The sequence below is a fragment of the Colius striatus genome, chromosome 1 (genome assembly GCF_028858725.1).
Source record: "Colius striatus isolate bColStr4 chromosome 1, bColStr4.1.hap1, whole genome shotgun sequence".
NCBI classification, from domain to species: domain Eukaryota; kingdom Metazoa; phylum Chordata; class Aves; order Coliiformes; family Coliidae; genus Colius; species Colius striatus.
Genome location: NC_084759.1, coordinates 95,797,146 through 95,820,312, shown reverse-complemented (window position 1 = coordinate 95,820,312; position 23,167 = coordinate 95,797,146). Strand labels below are relative to the sequence as shown.

General features: G+C 38.9%; 1 protein-coding gene across 3 annotated transcripts in view; it reads right to left on the bottom strand.

Moving 5' to 3' along the window:
- PAXBP1 (PAX3 and PAX7 binding protein 1) overlaps positions 1 to 22,126 on the bottom strand; it is a 28,449-nt gene extending 6,323 nt beyond the window's left edge. Inside the window, exons 1-15 of one of the 3 annotated variants that reach the window (XM_062001857.1) lie at positions 21,574 to 22,126; positions 19,777 to 19,923; positions 17,958 to 18,134; positions 16,430 to 16,651; positions 15,724 to 15,827; positions 14,670 to 14,890; positions 13,531 to 13,720; positions 8,621 to 8,744; positions 6,238 to 6,337; positions 5,699 to 5,814; positions 3,999 to 4,198; positions 2,003 to 2,147; positions 1,722 to 1,843; positions 969 to 1,045; positions 636 to 702 (exon numbers count right to left, since the gene is read on the bottom strand). In XM_062001857.1, the coding sequence (XP_061857841.1) occupies positions 636 to 702; positions 969 to 1,045; positions 1,722 to 1,843; positions 2,003 to 2,147; positions 3,999 to 4,198; positions 5,699 to 5,814; positions 6,238 to 6,337; positions 8,621 to 8,744; positions 13,531 to 13,720; positions 14,670 to 14,890; positions 15,724 to 15,827; positions 16,430 to 16,651; positions 17,958 to 18,134; positions 19,777 to 19,923; positions 21,574 to 22,024 (2,463 nt within the window). In that variant the 5' untranslated portion in view covers positions 22,025 to 22,126. Of the gene's footprint in view, positions 1 to 635; positions 703 to 968; positions 1,046 to 1,721; positions 1,844 to 2,002; positions 2,148 to 3,998; positions 4,199 to 5,698; positions 5,815 to 6,237; positions 6,338 to 8,620; positions 8,745 to 13,530; positions 13,721 to 14,669; positions 14,891 to 15,723; positions 15,828 to 16,429; positions 16,652 to 17,957; positions 18,135 to 19,776; positions 19,924 to 21,573 lie in introns of those variants that run through there. The other 2 variants (XM_062001864.1, XM_062001870.1) reach the window with 2 other exon arrangements.
- Positions 22,127 to 23,167: the final 1,041 nt, after the last annotated feature.

Here is a 23,167-nt window from a genome sequence, read left to right as displayed (position 1 = left end):
TAAGAGTTCCGTTTGTGTGATTGTGGGGATAGCAGTTCAATCAACATGGGTCTCGTACTTTAACTCCCTGTTTAGTCGGGAGTTATTTTTCTAGACAGCTTTTTATTGGAAATAAACCACAACAGTCACAGCTACCTATAGACCTTTGCAAACTCTATATTGAGCATTTTACACACAGAGACTTCTTCTTTCATACTCTTTGTCATTTAAATAAACCAAGATTACAAATGCTTTTCTACTTTACAAGTAGCAGTGGGCTTTCCAAAAGGGGCCAAGTTCTTTCATGAAGATCCTGACACTATACATAAAAAAACCAAAACCAAACCAAGCTCTCTTATTCCCACCTAAGTGAAGTAACAGCAATGTATTTTATCCTGACAAGCAGAAGGACATTAAAAAAAACTGGGTTGTGTACGCTAAGTAAACCTACAACGTACAAGCTAAAATGATGGTACTTTCACTTGTAAGTCTTTTGAAGAAAGCACAGTACATTATCAAAGACTAAGAATCCTAACTTAGATTTCTTTCAAAGAAAGTTAAAGCAACTTCCATCTACCGTTCTCCGTAAATTTGAAGAGGATTTTATTGTTACACTGTCTACACCAAAGGTTTACCGGATGTATTTACTGACTTACCTTAACAGAGGACCAAAACTGACGCTGGAAAAACAAATATGGACCAGAGTTCTTGTTTTCTAAGATGCTGGAAAGTAAGAGATTTCTTTAATGAGCAACCAAGACCACCTCTGTCTGGAGTTTGCTGGCTTCATCCTTCCCACACATAGTTTATTTCTATAAATATTCCCTTCTATCCTGCTTGTCTTTGCTAAATCCTCACAGCACGACAACGAACGGTCTCCTGCATCCTGCCAGTGAACCATACTGGGGGAAAAAAGCCCTATTAACTACAGACGGAAGACATCGACTTACTAATAAAAGCTCTAACACCATAGTCGAATGTAAACTTACTTTTTTGGATATAAGGGCATGAATACATCATCATCTAGTGTTCTCCTCATTCTTAGCAACAATGCCTTTAAAAGCATCTGAAATAGATAATTTTTTTTCATTAAAAAAGTGTCCAGAGCAGTGCTTAATAGTTAACCACTCAAGAATTTAATGTGCAAAGTAACAAAGAACATTTGTGACCCTAGCAGTAAAAGGCATACATACTTAAGTGCACATGCAAGTATAGTCTTAGAGAAGCCTACAGTAATTGACAGATCTGAAATATGACACACTTAATAAAGACTGAAGTCAATGGAATTACTTTATGGCTAAGGTTGGCTATACAATTGGCATATGTGAAGTCACTTAAACCTTTCTCCCGTTATTCCAAAGGCAATGCATATACTGCATTAGCTACAGCAACTACACTCATGACATCAGTTCTTGTATTCATACAAGATAAGTAAAACAATCACATTTCAAGACAAGGCACTTGAAAAGGCCATAAAGATCTAAAAAGGAAAAAGTATCTGACCCTTACAGCAAAAACACAGGCCAACATGTCTTAGTAGATTTGCTATCTCTTTTTATCTCTAGCATCTATCTTGGGGAGACTCCACTGAGTTCCTTCTTCAAATTTATCACTATATTTGACCCTCCAAAATTCTCCTATTTGCTCCTCACTAAGCATATGCTGTGTTCTCCAATACAATGTATTCAAAATATATTCAAATTTCTTAACTTACGCAAGACATTTAATAACAAACAACTCACTTGTGTATTTTTATTTTCTGCATTCACCACTGAAGGATATCCATCTACTAGTTTCTGTACAATTGCTACCATTCTAGATGTTTGTGTTGTAGAAAAAGGATCCCATATATTTTCAGAAATCACTGTAAGAGATTAAAAAAAATACTCCGCTTTGCAAACACTCAAATACAGGTACTAAGATAGTCAGGCAATCCATTACAAAACACTAAAATCTGAAAGCACAAACAAGCATCAGCTTCCATGCACTCTCCTTTTCTTCTGTTTTCTTTCCAAGACTATACCTGTTAGTTTAGGAAGAACAACTCTCTCTACGATGGTAGGCAATAGTGAAATATCAGCATCATCTTTCACTTGCTCCTGTTCTTCACAGCCATAAAAGAGCAACGATTCAAACCACAGCATAGTCTCAAAATCTCGACACTTGCCCTAAAAAAATAAAATTGAGGTTAGATGACTAAACAGAGATTTGAAATCAACACATTTAAAACAGTAGAAATAAGTATTATATATGCAACTATGTAACATTCACAAATCAGAGCAAATCTACTTTAAAACCAAGTGTGTTAAGTAGGATAAGCAGCAATTGAGCACAGTAACAACTCAGAAACGTAGAACTTTTTGTCTACATGTCAGGTACTCATCTGCACCAGAAATAATAAGAGAGGCACAAATATATAAACATATATATTTATAGTGGCAAATCAAACAGTTTCTTCATCTGGCAAATTACTTCACATGTTTCTGCTGCCCTGCCTCTCTTCCTTCAGAAGCACAAGCAAGCACAATTCCCAAGAAACGAAGCAAATGCTCTGCCTCTTTGCCCTGCACACTGCCAGGGATGCCATCACAGGGCAGTTGTCTCTGAATAACTCAACCCAATAGAAACCTGAGAGAAGATGGGCAGCAAGGTCAATTTTCCTTAATTCAGGCAAATGAACCTATTGACTGCACAACCACACAATCAGTTCATTTGTGCTGCTTTATAAAATTATGCTTCTGGATTACAAATCTGTTTTTATGAATGCCTAGTAATTTTTCTAAGAACAAAATTCTTAACAAGACCAGTAACATAGAGTAGTGAAAATGAGCATTTTCTGAGAATTCTGAATTATGTCTCTAACTTGAACTTTATTTTGCCAGCCTAAGAACTCACACAGAAGTAGAGGGGAAGAGAGAATGTAGAAAAAGTTTCAGATTTAACGAAGACACTTTTGATAGATTTTTCCCTTGTTTATTCAAATGAAATACTTTGAATGTTCTCTAAACAAAAAGCATTCCCTTCCTCTGCAATCAGACCAGAGGTGACAGAAGATCCTCTGCTACCAAATATTCTCTCAGCAGTTAAGAAAAACCAAACACTTCTGTAAAGACAGGATGAGATTCAGTCATTTTTGAGACAGGCTGACACATCTGTGGACATCTGCTGTAAATGAGCTGATTTTTGAAAGGGAAAAAGACAATCTGCTTTATTAGCCTAGTTTCACTTAAAACTCAAATCGAAGCTTATGCAATTGCATTCGCTCTGTGCCCTGACCCACTCCAATTCCCCAGTAAAAGCCAACATGGCAGAAAAAATTAACTTCCTACCAGCACTATGAATATAAGCACCCGATTGCAGCAGAAATATCTTAAGAGTTTTCACTGTCAGGAAGAACAGAATGGGAGTCAAAAGCTACCTGAGTTGTTTGTCCTGATGGCTACTCATGTCAGAACACATATGCAGGCTGGATGATGAATATGTGCCAGGACACTGGGCTGCAAAAATGTTATCCTGCTTTTCCCATGTTCCCTATCTATTATCTGGGCAATGAGTAGTATGAGGAAGACTGGCAAATTGCCAGCCGGAGTTCTGGAGGGTATGAACATGTAGGTGATAGAAAGAATGATGTATAATGTAGAGACTTAGGTTGCAAATCAACATAGAAAGAGCCTTCTTAGTTCCACTTCTGGAGAAACAACACCTCTAGAATCACAATTTTCTCTTCAGTATTTTAAAACATAAATGTATTACTTAAGAAGCTGTTTGTCTTCTTGGTCTGCACCACTCACTGAGAAGCTAACAGCATGTGCTGAACTGAACTCTGGCCTGCAGTGAATAGAGGACAACAATCCCCTGAGAAGCTTCACCCCAAGAGAGGTGCCCATTTTAAACTTCAAGCTTAGAACGTGCATTTATGAGAAGCATATGACAAAGGTGCAATTTACTTTTGCTTTGCGGAAGTGTGAAAGAACCACTATATGGAGGCTCATGTAGAAATTGCTTGCAGAGGACCTTACCTCCAAAGGAGTCCAGATAAGCAGCTGAAGTCTGATTAAAGGGTTAAACAGCTTCGGTAAACAGAGGCCGATATAAGCATCTTTATAAGAAGCAAAGTACTTTGAGCGCCAAGCTTCAAACTGTGACTTAATGCAATCAATTGAGTAAAAGCTTTCCAAAACATCTTCAAAAACTTTGCTGGATTCTTTCAATATACGATCTGGTGAAGAAGAAAAAGAAAATAAATTGATCATCCATTTCCTATAGTACCTCTTTCAAGATGGACTTTGATTCTAACTGGTATAGGTTAATTCCCATAAATAAACCCAAAAAGCCATCATCTTTAATAGTTAATTCCGCCTCAAATATACAAAGTAAGAAAAACATAAGCACATGAGCACTGTCTGACACTGTTTTATCACAGGTCATTTTATTACAGGTCTTGCTTTAAACATTTCATGCCTTCAGTTACCAAACATTGGACTGATGATACATCAAGCTACATTCAGTATGGATCTAACTTCAAAGTTGGCCTCACTCTGGGAGTTTGGAACAGTCCACCTCCAGATCCCTTCCAAACCAAATTACTTTACAACTTTCCTCATCCAAACACAAACACAAATACAAATACAGGAGAGCATCTCAGACAAGCTAACTTAAATCAGTCCTTCAGATAGAGCAGGTGCTGGCAGACACCAGACTAAACTGCTGAAGGTAACACTGTTGTTAGCACCGGGCAGCCATTACAATCCCTTTGTACCTTCCTTGCATTTTTTTTTGGTATTATAGCACTGGTATTCTACGCAATCCAAGTCTTTTTCTCTATTTATTGTTTTCCCTTCATCTTTTCTACTTCTCAGAGTTACTTACATTTTAATCATTTTTGCTGCAGCCATAAATGTTTAGTTACAGTAGTAACTTATATACAACTAACGTAGCTAGTATACAGAGCAGGTAGAGCCTGGGCCATGGGAACCTGAGAATATGGCATATAAACATACTTTTCACATTGGGGTCAAGAACAGATGCTACAAATAAAGTTAGCAGTTCCAAAGTACATCCCTCTGTTCCACAGCTCACTGCTCATTTTGGCCTGACATGAGAGCTATGAATGACAAAAATGGGTTAGAAATACTATGCTTACTCAGAATCTGATGCAACTCCTACAAGAGGCTTTTGTACACATATAAGTGCCGAATTACAAAAAGCAATTAAACTGATTTTTTTCATCTATATAATTTAACTTAGCAAAGTTAATTAGAGCAACTAACAACTGTAAACAGTTGCTTTGTTTATCAAAGCTCTCCCTGTATACAATATTTTGATAAAGCAGCAACTAAAGGTGTAGAAACTTCAGAAGTTTGCACTTCTGAAGGATTCAACTCCTAGATGGTTCATCTAATTGCTTTTTTAATCTGTTCATACTTTGGGTCTCCATAACCACCTGCAGCACTGACTTGTGACTTGGCTACTTTAAAGCTAACTTATCACTTCATTTCATAGACTCTAGCTCCCATACTATGAAGGGTTAACATCGACCTCCTAGCTGAAAAGTCCAAAATTGATTAATTCCTCCCCACATACAACACAAGCAATATTATATTTGTGATCCTTGCTGCTTCTCTTCTCCACATTACTTCTAATTTGATTAAATTCTGTTTAGAGAGGATTATAATTGTACTTCAGCTCCAAATGAGAAGGTAACAGTAGGTTTTCTAACCTCGCTCCATGTTGAAGTTTGTAATATCTGTTGAAGTTTCCTCATCATCACTGGAAAGGCCTTCAAGGTGATCTGCCATCTTCCCAGTTTGCTCTCTTGCTTGTCTACGACGAGCTCTGCAAAGGATTAGTAGTATAACCCAGTTATTACTTTTTTCTCCCCTATGCAATGAATAGGCCCACCTAAGCTTGCCATAAACTTTACTGCAAGGAAATGGACGTTGACTTTTATCATCTCACCGCCTTAAACATTCCACTACATTGCTGTCTCAGAAGGAAGAGAAGCCAGCAGACACCATATAGATAGGGAATGAGAGTATTACGCTTTCTTTTAGTGGTTTTAAATCAGTAGCATGTAATGGTGCCTTGTTTTGTCCATCTGTGCATAAGCTGTAATGCAGAAGAATATCCCTGCTCACTCAGCTTAAGCTTTTTCTTTCCTTTGCAAGAGACAAGCATTGCATTAATATGTCACACAGGACGATTATATTGAGCAAGCAGCCAAAGACCTCTAACGGACAAGAAATCTCAGTACTCTACCTTCTAGCCTCTCTCTCTGCAGTCCGACGCTTTACTTGTTCTTGATAGATCACTCTGTCTCGTCCAAAAGACTCAAGATTTGGTGCCATCAGTGCTTTATCTGTAAAATTACATGGATGAAAATTAAAATGCTTATCTGAGATTATATAAATGTGTTGTAGGCAGTTTCATTAAGAGCCTTTTACCTACTTTAAACTAAGCGTCATTTGAAGTAGAAAGTTGAAGTTTTCAAAAAGATGCACCCAGAAGCCTGAATTTGCCAGTGTGGAGGTTAAAAGAGGAAGCAGTGGAATTTGGAAAAATCTCCACTTAAATGTCAAAATGGTTTTCACCACAATTCACTCTTCTGTTGTGAGCCCTCTCACAACAGGGCTCGACTATACAGAAGTCAACAGTTTTAACAGAAGTTGCTTAAAGTGCCAAGACAAAAAGTGCTCCTTACATAAAACACATTCCCCATGTATCTTTTGAAAAGGAGACGAACAAAGAGAAAGGCAGAGCGATCAGCGTAGAAACAAATGGTATTGCAGAGTTGTAGTCACAGTGTTTCCTAAGTTTATATCCTTTAAATTGTCTAAGGTTCAGAAAACATTAAAATCTACAGGAAAATAAATAATCTTCCCTCCTGTTTTTAAGCTCAGATTCATTATAGACGCTCCTGACGGTAGAAAACAACACAACTAACCAGTGAAGTCCATCAGAAACCAGCAGGCAGACCCACAAGTGTTTCCAGTTCATCCTTTTCAGGTAAATTTTTAAAAGTGGACTAAATGTTAGTCAGTGCTCAAGTCTACCCACTAAAATATCAGTATCAAAATTTTTAAAAAAGTTTACCCAAATTTCAACAGTAAATTTACACGTTCTAGCTAAACCTACTAACAAATCCATCAATGAAAATATTAATGATGATCTGTGTTAGTATCCCAGCTCTATACCAGAAATACTAAGAACCTTAACACATAGATGAAGCTACCATTTGTTCAATTTAAAAAATATGTTACTTGAATTTGAGCTATTTGCCTTTATGTAGAAGTAAAGCAAAAGCTGGCAGAAAAACTTAAATTCACTATTAGTCTTTTAGTGTTCTGACATTGTATGAAAGAAAAGCAGATTGTCTATGTCCACAACACATCAAATCAAAGGCGGGCATAAATTCCTAGTTTCTGTGACAATTTGAAGGACAGAACTCAACTATTTCTAGACACGGTGAAATTCGTTCTCAAGACTCCCAGATAATAAATAAGATCTCTCTTTAAAAGCCAGCCTTGACAATGCCAACGATTCCCACCTCATCATTCCAGTCTAAAATAAGCTTCTTTTAGCAAATCTGTTTCTAGTATATTAGGTTTCTAGTTCTTACTACAGCACCTTCCTGGTAAAACTGTGAGGCCTACATGTGATGCCTGGGGCTTCAAATAAAGTCCTAAAGGGAATATGTATGCTAACCACTTGGTAAAGGCATGACCAACCCTGATGCCCTCCTGTGTTATCACCCAAAGTAAGTTCTATCTAGTGGTATTAAAAAAATAATCCATCTCTGGACACATTGTGACAGAATAGGAAACGGCTTTTAGTATAGGATTTCAGGACAGATAAGAAAGCCATTTTAAAAAAATGGGAAGCTCTCCAATGCAGAAAGACAACTACTATTAGCATATTGCCTATTGTTTAATCTGTTGAATAAAATCTCTTCCAAGCAACATATATTTCCATCCAAGTTAACATTTATGCTTTTGTAGAGTTTTACATCCTGAAGAGAATTAGCACCAGAAAACTCAATGAGAATCACTCATACACACACCCACAGTAAGCATGTGTTTTAACTGGCTAATTTTAATTTGCCTTTTATACATAGTCACTTTATATTTGTCTGATTTTTAACAATGGCATCAGTCTCTTCCACTTCTTTAGTTTTACTGGTTAACTGTCTGAACTAAAATGCTGCCTACAAAACAGAGCATTGGACAGAAATCAGTTCTAGCCCAGTGCTTCATGGCTTTGTGCAGAGTTAACTACAGATGTTACAGGACATCATACATTGAAGAAAGTTAAAAAGAAAAAAAAGAAAAAGATCCCGACAAAGAAGAAAACTGGGAGTCACATGCTACCACTATTACCACTGCCACCATGCATATATTTTCAGTGCTAGGAAAGAGAAAATATAGTTAAGAGCAACAAAAAGGAAAGATGAAGTTAGAGTGGCTCTGAGTTGAAAACAAAACAGATTAGAGAACTTTCATCTAAAGTTGCTTTGCTGCCACCTATCTCAAGAGTAAAGACAAACTTTAAGACAGTCATACTTTAAACATTCACATTTAAATTAAGCCATACTAAGTAAACAAGGGTGTTTAATGAATAATAAAAACCTTCAAGATGGACTGACTTGAATGGCTTGAAAACTCCGAAGATTCATCTTTAATATCATCTTGTCGTCTTTGGACAAGGCGGGAAGCTCGCTGTTTGTACAGCTGGTGCATTGCGGACTCAAGTTCGTTAATCAGAGGCACCTGTAAAAATACAACACACTCCGTAATACCAAATCCTTCAAGTGCTTGGCTTCTGGGATACCATACTATTCCGAAGCATCATGCTGTCACTGTACTTCTAACAGCACGAAGTGTTTCCTTTTACCCATTTGTATGATTTGGACCGGTATGTATCTCAATGTGAAGAAAATGCATGCATTTAATAACACTGACAGCTTTCAACCACAGTCAGAACATCCTGAAAGTATCATCTGTCGACTGAATGAGACTACACAGTTAAGAAAGTCATTTGAGAGAGTGTGAAAAGTTATTTCATGTACCCTTGTTTTCTCTATCAAATGTGTTATGTAATGTAGTACAGTGCTTACAATCCTTAGACTTCACTGTTTCCTCTCTGCCTTTAAACAAGAATGTGATAGCATTCTATAATTTAATGAGAAAAAAAACCTGACTGTAATACAATGAAAAAAACCATCAAAGCATGCACCTAACTTCCTGAAGCCAGGAGGTACTGTTCTGCTATAACTCTTCCTACCATATGCTGAAATATTACTATTAAAATAAAGCACTGTATAAGCATGTTATGTAGCTCACATCACTAAAATAAAAACTCTAGCCTATCATCAAATGAAAATTGCACAGTTCTTCTGAGTTAAGCTTAAAGCTTTTAAACCTTTGAAAGATGCAGACTTAAGATGGATCAGACCTGCCACATTTTTAAGTGGTCTAAGTTTCAGCAGCAACTATATAACAAAAACAGATGACGTTATAACAACTAGGAATTTCCTGGCATTAAATAGCAAATTCACTGCTCACTTTTGCAAAAAATAATTTCCTAGGACGTGATAAAATGTGATTATTATAAATATTCAAACACAAACCAGAACTTTTCACAATCTCTTAATTTGGAAAGGGAAGTCCTTTTTATATGAAAACTTAAGTCATATCCTCCTTACCTCAAAGACATAAACTTAGTACGGTCTTCCAACCTTTTAGTTCAATCCTTTCACTGCTGCCTATCATCCAGGATTTAGATTGGGTTTGTTGTGGTTTTTTTTCAAACCAAAAGATAAAATCAGAAAATGTTTCCCAACATAATTTGTAATGTGACTCAGCAGCTACTGAAGAACCTTTTGCAGTAAAATATAAGATACTGAGATTATAACTACATGGCCATTTCAGCTTCCCAGGAATGACACACACGTCAGAGGAGATACTAAAGGAAAAGAAGTATTTGCTCTTTGTAGCATAAACTGGGCTACAGGGAGCAAAATGAAAGCAATTTTGCATCAACTCAAAATATATATGATTTTCTTTTGGGGAAAACAGAGTAGAGAGAAGCAGCAGGAGGGAATATCCCAGCATTCGAGCTGTATATTCAGAATTTAAGACAATTTAAAAAATAGAAATAATAATTAAAAAAAAAAATCACTGTTTTTTCTGAAGTTTACCATACAAAATTTAGCTTAAGTGTGTAAAGGGAATTCTAAAATTGAAAAGTTAAATAAAAAATTTTCAGTATCTCTACAGGTTCTTTCTGTAATTGCCTCAGGATTAAAAAAAAAAATCCAAAACAGCTGTGTATTTAGAGTATGAATACACTCCAAATATTTCCCACTTAAAACACAAGAGACTTAAGAAACCTTTATCCCTCTATAATCAATACTGTGCTTGATAAGTGACTGCTATAAAGTTACAGCCCTCATTCTTTGTGGTTTAGTCAATCTTCAATTCAGTGGTTTGGGAGTTTTTTTCCCTTCACTTTCACTGTGAACAGCGTAAGAGGAAAAGTAGAAAGCGCTCTGAACTTTTACATGCCAAGGATAATTTTAACCTACAGTCTTCTTCTCTGACACACGGTTTTGATAATGTGCTTTTGCAGGTAAAATAACAGTTCATTTCACTGTGTTGTCAGAGACACTTATAACAATGTAATCTTTCTGTATCCCTTGCACAATCCTACACTCAAAATGTAAAGGCACTGTTGTCACTTTCTATCCTTCCCAAAACGCGTAATTTTGATGGTAATTGCTTGTGAAGGAAGTCATGCAAGCACCTTCCACTCCATTGGTCTTATTTATTGGGGCGAAAAAAAACCCCACTCTATCAAGGATTTGACATTTCTACTGCTTGTTTCTGAAATATGCGTAATAACTGCCTTATTATACTCTCCACCGCACCTTCCCAATAGCAGAGGGTTTCTAACATTCAGAATATCTTCAAAACAAGATACAGACAAAATGGTTTTGCTTAGTTGGCAGTCACAAAGGGTTGAACAGGTGCAGAAATCAGATAGCAGAGGGAAGAAAGTCTAATTTATGATGATGTATTTTCTTCTCTGAAACAGTCAAGAGACACATAAGAAAACTCTAGAGGAATGGACTGTTTTGGACTGCACAAGTATACTGTGTGCATATTAGTGCTTCCTCAGCAAATTACTTTCTCATTCAGATCAGTATCAAATGTGAATTTGACTAATAACCATGACTAGTCCTAATGAAATAAAGAGAAAGGATCAAAACATCGTATTTGAAAGGACAGGGAAGGATCTAGCTTTGTACATATTTAGGATGTATCATGTATGTATATGTGTAAATACACAAACATAAACATACATAATACTGTTACACATATGGATGCACAATTTACATGTTTAAGTATCTTATAATAATAGCTACATACATTATATATTATAAACACACACACTTTAAATAGTAAGTAGTCAGGGCCACAGGTTCTACAAAAAAAACCCCTGAAGATAATTTACCTCTATGCTCAAAAGAGAAAAAGAATTTCCTATTCTGCTACACTTGGTTGTTTCATTTAAATGAAAACTGATACTGATTTTATTACTTTATTTTGTCCTCTCCCCCCTCTTCTTTAGAAAATGTTGTAGTGTCTCGTGGGGTATTCTTTTTGAATTTGATAGTACTTTTGTCTTGCTGAAAATACTGAATTCTAAAACAGGCTATCTGCCCAAAGAACTCAGGAATATATAGGACATCATAACAAAGAAAATGCTCCCACTAAACTGTCCATGTCATTTATTAATTTTGAAATTAATTCCACATACAGGTACTGCAGCAGCCTCCAAGCAAAACCAGTAAAATTTTGTGAATGTCCCTAAGAAGCATGAGATGATAAAAATCACATCTTAGAAGTTCAACAGACTTGCAGAAGGTGGGGTATGGGGAGGGGGAGGAAGGTGTCAATGTATAGAATCGATAAAAGACCAAGTACCAGGAAAGAAAAGGCATATTGTAAGAAAGCAACTTTAACAAGCCTATTAAATTATCAGCAGCTAGTTTGCTGTATAATAGCTGGAATTGTCTTATTTACTATCAAAGCTGGACAGGTCAATAGCCTTCCTGCAATCTGAACTGGAACTGTTACACTGGTACTTAACAGTAAGATTTCCTGGTTTATACAAAATCTAAGAAACTAAATAGCTTGGGTTATATTCAAAATGGTGCATTCTAAAACATTTGCTCAAAGAAAATATCTGAACAAGAGAACATGGACTATCATAGAGGACCTCCAGATATGTCTTACAGCCAACACAAAAGAAATTTGAAAAGAAGTCTTTAGAAAGCAAATGCTAAATAGATACACAAGTATTTAACTGTCTTCTGAAATATTAATTATCTCAGAGAAAGAATATAAAAAGTTATCTTTAAGCAGGAATTTAGGTATCTGGGAAACCAGCACTGATAGATCTTCACAGGAAAGTACCTTTACTATCTCTCATATCAATACAGACTCAGGAATAATGCTTCTTCAGTGAATAACATCTACAGTAACTAATCGATTAGCTGGGTAAATTAACTGGTCCACACTTTCTGTGTTTGTTCATAACATAGCTATTCTTCAGCTTACAGGACTGAAGATAGGACTATCCCAATACCACTAATGCTGCACAATTAATGTCTATCCAACTAGTAACCAGAATACTTTTATATTCCCCTCCCAGACCTAACACGCTAGGGAGGGAAGCACGGATTTCTCACAGTTGATGTATTGAGAAGATATTACGCTGTAGTATTCAAGTCAGAAGACAATGAAGAAATAGTATATGTATTGCAAATTGAATTTATAGCTCCTCTGTGTGTGTAATATATATATAAAGGTTTTCTTATATATATACGTATACATACACACACACATACACACACAGAGGAGCTCCTGCCATATTTACAATCAAAGAATAATGAACAACATGAGAAAGAAAGAAAGATTAAGTTTTCAAGTTTGCCATATACAACAGTATCACATCACATGAAAGAAGTGTATTTTTAAGTCTGGGTGTCTTCAGACAGCTACACTGCTTTTAGAATTTTTCTCCTTCACACACTACAGCAAGAACAAGCATGTGAAACTGCCTATCAGGAAGTTCATAACAACACACAAAATGCAAGTCTTTGTTACTGTGTTTGTAAAGAAAAAAAACTAACAATGTTGTAATTCAGCCCTCGCTTTTGTTAACCTGATACTCAACACAAATGAAAAGCAGCATCTGAGTGAAGTTGAAATGCCAAATCTACCAAAAACCTGAAGATCTATAATCTAAAAACATTTTTAGGCAATCTAAAGTCAGTAAGCTCTTACACTGACTGTGAAAGAGGTGTTCCTGATAACTCAGCATGATGAAAAATTATCTTTTCAAGTCTTGAATAAGCAAACCTTTAGAAGAATATGTTCTCAGGGGACTTCTCTTTTTGAAAACAGAGGGAGATGTGGTGTTTGGCATGTACTAAACAGTCCCTATCATTTTTTTTTTTTAAAAAGATGAATGTTTTTGCATCCTTACCTTTTCACTGAAACACTCAAGCAAGTCTTGGACATACCCTCGCATTTCTTGCAAAAACTTATACTGTTCACCAATACCCCCAGAAGACCCTTCTAATCTTTCAATTGCCTTGGTAGAGTCCTCTTGGCTTTGCTGATGCTTCTCGTATTGCTGCCGATTAGCTTTGTGCAATTCTTTCATAGAGTCCAACCTGAAGGGCAATGGATAAATAACAAATTTACATCCAAAAGTCTGTATATTTCAGACTGTTGAGATATTAAACAGATAGTGCAAGTACCACGTCTATACATGGGAAATACTGAAAAGACATACTCTGATTTGTCTCTTTCTCACCTCTCTAAATAAACAGCAAAACTAATGGTTCAAATTAATTTGCTATGCTACACTGAGCGCATTGCACAGCACCCTCCCACAAATGTTTTACAGAAGGTTGATAGCAAAGAATAGTGCAAGGCTGGGCCTAAACTAAAACTGAGAGGAAAGGTTTTATGGGGGGCTGAGGGAGATGGCATGAAGAACTACAGCTTACACAAAGCAGTCTTGTTCCTCTAACTTGATCTACTGTCAAAGGCTCTAACACTACAAGGGGCATACAAACCAATTTTGAAGGCATATAAAGTGTAAGCTGTTCATTACAAATGATTTCTCACTGCAATTCGGTTGTTGACTCAGTAGGACCTTTTGCGTACCTGACAAGTAGATTACAGCGTTTAAACCAACAAAACCCTGTACACACTGGAATTTAAATTCTGTGTCTACTTAAAGGGAAAAATCTGATTCATGGTTTAAAAGAATGCAACTTTATAAACCAAACACCTCACTGGCCTTTCAATTCTTGGCTATAAGACTGTGCAGTGTCCAGAAGACGCAACTCAGACCTGTCTTCAACAAGATCAATGGCCTCATATTTAAAGTTTCACTTCCAGAGAAGCAATCCAAGGAGATTTTCGAACAAAGTGTCAGTGTCATCTTCACTTTGCGCTTTTTTTTGTTTGCCTTTTAATTTTATCTTTTAATGGATGTGCCAGTCAGTACTTTTCCAGCGATGAAACTCTGTTTGCTCACCGAGACTAAAAGATGCCTGAGGAACAGAAAGCTAGGGGACAGGTCTTTAAGTCTAAAAAGATGGTCTGTCCTACCTGTCTTTAAGCTGTTTCTTTACCAAATCAATAGTAACAGGAGTCATCTCATTACTGGGAGTTTTGAAAGGAACTGTATTATCTGTTTTTTGAGACTTGGTTTCTGATGATCCATACGCAGCGTAAGTGTATGGAATGCCATATGATGAACCATAAGATAGTGTCTGGTAAGTGTTCTGGTAGTACAGATTGTTCACTTCAGCAGGCTGATTTGGCTGAACCTAATAGAAGGGGAAACAATTGTACTACATTAGAATGGAGAAACTTTTTCATTTTTCTTTCACATCTCAAATGTTAGAACATGAAAAATGTAGGCAAGTACATTTACAAGATGTAATTATCAAGTGGATTTAAGTGTAGAATCTTGAACACTCGAGGATGAAGAATCAAGTTACCTCAGAAGCACTTTATTAAATGGACAAACTCATGGCATCATTATCATTTTAATATTTATGCTAACAAGTTACTAAATGTCAAATTTAACCAGTCTAACTTTTATAACAACCAAGCATTTCAGACTAGGCTAAATTTTGCTAAGACTATTGAATGACGTAGGTTTTTAAAGTAAGTGTGTTTTGTTGTGATTGTGCTGAAATGCTGGGTTTGCTTTTTTTTTTTTCTTAAAAACACACCACTGTCATCTTCAAGCAAGTGAAGTTATCACTATGAATGCACAGGCAACACATAGTACAAACTGCTATAATTTCCAACTCTACACTGCAACACAAGACACAGAAACAACACACTGTTTACATAGACTCTATAAACCCAATGATGAACAAGGTCTCTTCAAAGTGGCACTATTCTAGCTCTGGTTTAAGGCTGCAAATAAATGCTGGTTAACAGTCACAATCAATCAGTATCTACCCAACCCAGAGAGGCCAATGGAACAGATACCACTGAATACCAGAGATATACAAGAGGTGCATTTTAAAAGAATATCGTTAAACTACACATCAAATTTCTCAGATGAAACAGTCATACTCAAGTTTGTAACAGATTTAGTCAATATACACAGAAACAAATCAAAAGGAGGTAACAAGTAAATACATGCCTGAGGTATGTTGATTCCTTTCCGTATCTGTTCTTGCTCCCATCTACTGAGTTCTTCATCTTGCTCCCCTGCCACCAGTGCTTCATCATCACTCCCCTCAATACCTTAATACGAGTAAAACAGGTAACAAAAAGAAGATAATGTATTCCAAGTAAGGGCCATGAGCTCAAAAACCTGAGTCCACGCTTCAGTGGGAACATTTCAGTGCGTTCTCATTGCTTCTTCACCAGGAATTAAGACCATTAGCCTGTGAATTATAACCACAGAGGCTCCACTTAAAAAATCCAATTGCAATTGACTAATGGGTAAATTTGCAACTGACTAATGGTAAAACCTTTTAATGGTAAAATCTTGTCTCACTAATTCTCCTTTTCCAAAAGGTGATTTTACCTGCTTGTCAGCAAGAATGCTATGCCAAAGAACTAACATTTTTCTTTTCACAACTATATACTTCCTAAAAAACAAAGTTCAAGAACAGTAATAATTAAGCCTTAGTGTAAGTTTCTAGCAGATTCAGTAGAGTTGTGTGCTTCTAAGCACACAAAATGTTATACACATATTCCACTATGCAGTAATTCTCCTCAGAAATGGAATACAGCTCCAGAATCGTACCTGTTTCAAAAACATGTTTAAAAATATTGCATGAGAGAACCTGCAGTGAAACCAACATGAACATTTATCAGCTGTTGTTCTAAAAAGTTTTTACCTATTTCCTCAGCAATCTTTTGCCTTTGGGATTTTTCCTTCACTGTAAAAACTATCCTCCTCTTCTCGTCATCATCTTCGTCATCACTGGCATCATTTTCATCTTCTCGAACAAGGCGGCTTTTACCTGGTTCACTGTCAACAGGGGTAAAGTCTCCGAGTTCACGAGCCATTTGACGCTTTTTTCTAGCGGCATGAATAAAAGCAGCATCTGGAATTTCTCCTACAGATAAACGTTTGCACTGTTAAACAACCACTGCAACAAAACAAGCATTGCAACTTCTTACTACCCTACCAAATCATCTTTGCAAACAGAAAAAAAAAGTGAGAGAAAAAAAATTCCAAACTCACAGTAACATTTGCAAGCAGTTTCTAAGCTGCACAGGCAAACTTTCTGACAAAAACCCCTCAAAGCTAGGATCTTTCCCAAAAAGTCCGTCTGCTTTCAGCAGCTCATGTGTTGTAAGAGCAGGACTCTGATGCTCCTAAGGGAAACCTTTCTAAAGAAGTAGTCTTTTACAGGAGCTGACCATTGCAAAGAGAGAAAGGACACAAGGTTCTTGACCGTGTCACTTCTTGCCCTGATATTGCACCCAACTCTTTTATTTTAGGAGAACAAAAACCATCAGACATTTAAACAGAAGACAAGAGCTCAGAGATTAAGAAGACATCAAGCCAAAGCTAATACGGAGAAGACTGTACAACTGAGGGGGAACATGAAAAGCAGACCTCATTAAAAAACCTGAAGTCTCTCGCACAAAATTAATGCAACTTACAGAAGTAATAAAAAGAATGGTCCCCCAAATGAATTTTTCAAAACATGAATAGCTTTTACCACTACTTTGATTAGGCATGCACAAAAGGTTAAATTTCAGGTTCTCTTTTTACTTGGCACAACATACTACACTCAGGCCAGTGGTATCTTTAGAGATGCAACAACATACACATTGCATCACTTTGCAATTATCCCTAGATGGAAAAATTATTTGGGAGTCAACTAGGAAATTCTTTTTCTCTTAAAAACGTGGCCAAGTCTGTGGACTCAGGACATTCATCTTCTATTTGGGGAGCAGGCTACTACAAGTTAGCTATCAATGAGAAAGCTAGTTGTTTCAAAAATACTTTCTCAGACTGATTTCTTTGGCCTAAGGGTCTGACTCATTACATAGAATGAGACAGGAAAACATTTGAGATAGTTAAAGGTCTGCAGGGTGAGGCATTCAAGCTCAAGACAGGATTTTAATTGAAAGCAGTTAAAATTCATGCTGTCACCTAGTCCAAATCTAGATTTTCTTACAGCTTTTCATCACTTTGAGACAAAAACTTTCTGGTTTTGACATTAAGGTGAAGTAAAACATTTGCTGTCACAAGGCTTGTAAAACTGAACAGCTTTGGACAACAGCAGTTTCCTGAATTTTCAGATGCTAGATACAGTACTGGAAAGTGATTGGTAATCTCTCAAATAAATTAGCCTGTTGTAAACTTTGGCTAAAGCATTTGTTAACATATCAGACATTACAATTACCAACCTGGGCGGAGAACATTCAGTGATGATAGTGCACTTGAAAAAGCCCCACCAGCTTTTGGTTTTTCTTCTTCCTTCTCACTTTCAACTTCCATTTCTTCTTCACCATGCTCACTGTTTGCAGTCCCATCTTCTTGACCTATATCCTTAATGTGTCCTGTCTTTTCTAGCGGTGGTTCAACTGTTAAGACAACAAAGCCCATGTTTTACTCTTTCGTGAAGATCATTTTGAAGTATTTTTATTAAGATCTAACAATCAAAAGTAAAAACTGAACAAAATTCTTAAACAATAACTGTACTGTCTGAAATCTATTAAAACATGCCTTCTTCACTAACATCCTCTCACAATAAAATCTGAGAAAGTGAATACCTGAACAACTACTGAACATTCCACACTCTGGCAAGTATTTAAAAAGTGAGGGACCTCAATAATTAAGATCATATGTGCAACCTTCACACAGCCTCTTCTGTATGTAATTAGAAAGCACTGCGTGTGTTACACCAAAGCTTTCCACAAGAATACTCATTTCAAAAGAGCCATTTAATTTTCCTCTTGGGTGGGGTGCAACATTACCCTACATTAGATGGGTACCATACAGATATAGGCAGCAGGTACAATTTTTGTGTTAAAAAAAAAAAAGCATGCTAAATCCAGGTATCCAACCCAAGCTACATATATCTGAGTTTTTAAGACTTCAGCATTTGCTTAGAGAATCCAGATTATCAACTCAGTAGCAGCAATTAGGTCTTTGCAGTATAATCAAACCAACTACATAGACGGCAAAACAGACACACAAAAAACAAGCACACACTAGCTATGTGCAAAATGCACTATTTTAAAAGATCTTTGTGATAGAAAAAAGAATTAAGATCACTGTTTCCACAGATCACCCAAACATTAGCCAAAGGAACTGTAATTTCTGGTATTGCTCCTGCCCTATACCACTGCACAGGCAACTTAAAAGACTATAATTAGAAAGAATTTGGGGTTTTTTAATAATGCAGACAAAGTCTTTTAAAACTATTTTAAGAATTTTTTTTAAGACTAATTAAATAACTTAAAAGAGGGCAATTTTCTGCATGGGACCATGTTCTCTCATACACTTCAGCTATAGCACTGCAATCTTTCACTCATAAGCCTTCACTTGAGCTCATAGTGTTGTATGTTATTACTCTACATAAAAAACTAATGCAAAAAGGAACCTTTATCAAAAAAATCTTTACTCAAAACCTAACGGCTGAATGCCCAGGCTCTGCTGCAAGCTCTGAAAGACTGCACGATGTTCAAAGATCCTTCTGCTCCAACACTTTCATCCTGTCATCTTAAGTCTACTCTAAGGTCCAAGCTCTGAAACAGGCAGCTGTTGAATAATTTACTTAATTACAAAGAACGCCAGCCTGCTAACCCCAACAATCTCCCTTTTCAAGAACACACATTACAGGGACACGTCCTGTCAGACAAGCACCAGACATGACCCTAAACTAATTTAATTCCTTCCCAATTCAATAGGAAGAAATTAATCTGACACAAACAGTGCTCACATATAGAAACTACAGAGGTTTACTGACAAGTGTTTCATTCCTCTACATTCATTTCCGTGTGAGAATCAGATTACCTTCTGGATCTGGTAGTGTTATCTGTAAGGTTAAATGAATACGTCCAGCTTTTAAATGAAGGTCCACCATTTGTAAGGTTAAAACAGATACATTTAATGCATACTTTACCCTAGTTGTGCTAAATCCTCTAAAAAGACCAACAATTCATCTTGAAAGCAGGTAATATGTATTTACAATAATTAAATCTTTTCCATTACAAAAATTACTTTTAGCTTTGCAGTTACCATCTGTCGGAGAATTGACCTCTGTTCTAACTTTTGATTTTTCAAGATCTTCTTTGTATTCTTTCTTCAACTGTTTTACAATCTTTTTGCTGTAACTTGACTTCTTCACTTTAAAAACTTCTTCAGTTTCTTTAAAAGAGAAGTTGGAAAACATTATGTTAGACCTGCCAAGAAATACATTTCCCTGTTAAATCTCTTAATTTTGTACCTAGAACTTAAGAAATGCCACTAACAACCTAACTTAATGTAACTTTATGTTTGCACTCTTGCCATAAAACCAGTCCCATATGCTTTCATGTGGACTCATGTCTACCTTGGTCATTTTCGAGTGTATTCATCCCACTTAGAGCACAGCTACAGAAAAGCAAGGCAGAAGTTACACAAAAATGTACACACATGGCCTGCTTCTTACTGTAGTAAACATTTTGTAAAAAAGGAAGCAACTAACCAGCCAAAACTCACCCAATTCTTCACTATGACCACAAATTTGGAAGAAAGCAACATGAAGCCCTAACATTTTGTGCATCTCCACATAGCTACACACACACACAACTAAGAAATAAGGGAATGGCTGGTTTTGGTTGTACTATTTAGTTCAAATGCCTGTAGCACTACAATATATGAAAAGACATATGATAAGTTAAAGAACTAAATAGTACAGAAAAAAAAAAGAGTACTAAAAGCTTGATGTAGGAAATCCACAAGTATTTGGAGGTTAAGTCTATAGAGTAATTCCATGTTTCCAGTATTTCTGTCAAGATTTCAAAACACTAGTCTTAAAATCCAAGTTCCAGTGACTGCAACATAACTCCTTCTAAGAAAAATCAAAATGCATACTGACTTTCTTGATGACAAAATGTTTAACAAAAGCAAGTTCCTCATTTTTTCCACCTTGAAATGGGATGCAATGAACTGGAGTTTGAGGAGTATTTCTTGATGATTTTAATACATAATAACTATTACCTACCATCAGATTATCTGAGTGTGAATGGAACAATTCATGTATGCAGTACCTGCAGAATTATTAGCTGAAGCACTGTCCAAACACAACTATACTACTTTTCCAAAAGCTAAGGTCCAGAAACTGATAAACTACTTTTCCTACTATTTGTGAAAGTTAATCTAATAAAATTTGTGGAGGACTAGATAAACCAACACTGTGACAAAACACCAGTGGCTTTACATTGAATTTGCTAGGAAAACAGGCAGCCTGACCTGTGAACACCAGCGGCAGTTACCTCAACCAACACTGTCGGTTCTAGGGGAGGCTGTGAGGGCTGTAACGGCACAGAACCTACTGCACACACCCCGGTCAGCCCTATATCGTGACCAGCAAGCCACCCAGGTGCTGTGAGCACAACATGAGTCCAAGAGTCAGGCATCGGCAATGCAGAAGCGGAGGCAATCCACCCCGCTAAACTGGAACTATTAAACCCGCGGGACATTACGCCGGTGCTGTGAGCACACCAACCCGGTGGCGGGTCGCGCCCGGGAAGGGAGCGGGGCTGAAGGCGGCTGCCAATGGACTTCTTACTCCCTAACCACGCATCCCTGGCCCCCCGTACCGCGCCCTCAGGGCTCTCCCCCTCCTACATAACCCCCATGTCACACGGGGAGGCCCGACTGCCTTGAATAAAAACCCCAACAACCAAACGAGGGTGCCAGCTCTCTCGGGACGCGGGGTGTGCAGAATACGAGCGGAGGCCCGCCGAAGGCTGCCCAGTTCCGAGTCCCTTCCACCCTTCCAGGCAGCGAGCCAAAGGCAGCCCCCCGCCTCACCCTCCTCTTCATCCTGGAAGCTGAGCAGGCTGGCCCGTGGCACCTCTTTGTTCTCCCGCTGCCGCTTCTTCTCCTTGGGGCGCCCGGCCCCCGGCAACCCGTTGCCCTGTTGCGGCGGTGGCGGCGGGGGCAGGAGGGCAGGCGGCGGCAGAGTCCCCAGGCCTGCCCTGTCGCTTCCCACCAAGCCCAGCCCCAAACCGAGGGCCGCGCCGTAACTGGCGGCACAGGCGAAGGCCGCGGGGCTGCCGGGCAGGGCGAGGGGCACGCAGCCGGCAGGCAGCGGCAGGAGCCCAGGGCCCGCCGTCAGCGCCATGGAGGCCTCGCCGGGCCCTTCCCCTCCCGCTCCGGCCGCCGCCGTCGGCTCCTGAGCGGGCTCCTCGTCGCGCTCCTCGTCCTCCTCTTCCGAGTCGTTCCGCTTCCGCACGTTCACTCTCCGCGCCTTGCGGAACATCCCGCCGGGCACCAACTCCCCGCGCCTCGCAGCCCCGGCCTCGGCTCCGCCCGCTCCCACCACCCCGCGCCGCGGCCCGGGCCTGGCTCCCCGAGCATGATCGCCGCCGCGCCGGCGGCCACAGCGCCCCCTGCCGCTCGCCGCCCGCGCCCGCCCGCACCGCCAACGGCGAGCGGCCGCCCGACCATAGAGAGGCGGCGGGGAGCCCAGAGAGCCGAGACTACAGAGGCCCCGCCTCGCCGCCTGCCGCTCCTCCCCGGCTCCCCTCTCCTTCCCCAACGGCCGCCGTTGCGGCCATCTTGTGTCGAGAGAAGAGGACGCGGGAGACGGTGCCGCGCCTCACGTGGCCGCGAGCCGGAGGGCGGCCGCGGCAACGGCCGCATAGCGTGACACCGTGTGCCCCCCGCGCCGAGGCGGGACGCCGGGCCTCTCGTCCCCGCCCCCGCCGGCTCGTTTTGCATTACGAGCTTCTTTTCCAACAACAGCAGCCGGCGTGCGGAGAGGGTGCAGATAGCCACGCAGCGCCCACCATTTCCTCATCTGCAGCGTGCTGGCCTCAGCCTGTTACCATACAAGTCGGTACTTTAATGAAGCCTCTCATACTTTTGTTGTAAGTTTTAGAAGGGAGACATTCTTTATTGTGCTGCTGGATGCATGGAGAATAGTTCTTCCTAGCGTGCCTGCCCTGTGATGCACCGGTCACAGCTTTTACCATCCCATTACAGATACATGCATTATAATTCCCAGATTAACTGTAGGTACTCGTTCCTTCTCCTGGAACTGATTATCATATTTGCATAGGCATTGCACATGTGGCCTAGGTCTCCACACAGGTCCTCCATGGGGTTTTTAGTGGTTCCCCAGTAGTTTGTTGAAGAGGTCTGTACCAGTGGACCAGAAAGTGGACCTTTCCCTGAACTCTCATTTCCTACTTCCATATATGTCTCAGTTCATCACTATAGAGTTCTCAGATTTCTTAGCATGCCCAGAGACAGGCAACAAAGCTGGTGAAGGGTCTGGAGAACAAGTCTTAAAAAGAGCAGCTGAGAGTGCTGGGATTTAGTCTGGAGAAGATGAGGCTGAGGGGAGACCTGATCGCTCTCTTCAACTACCTGAAGGAAGGTTGAAGTGAGGTGGGGGTCG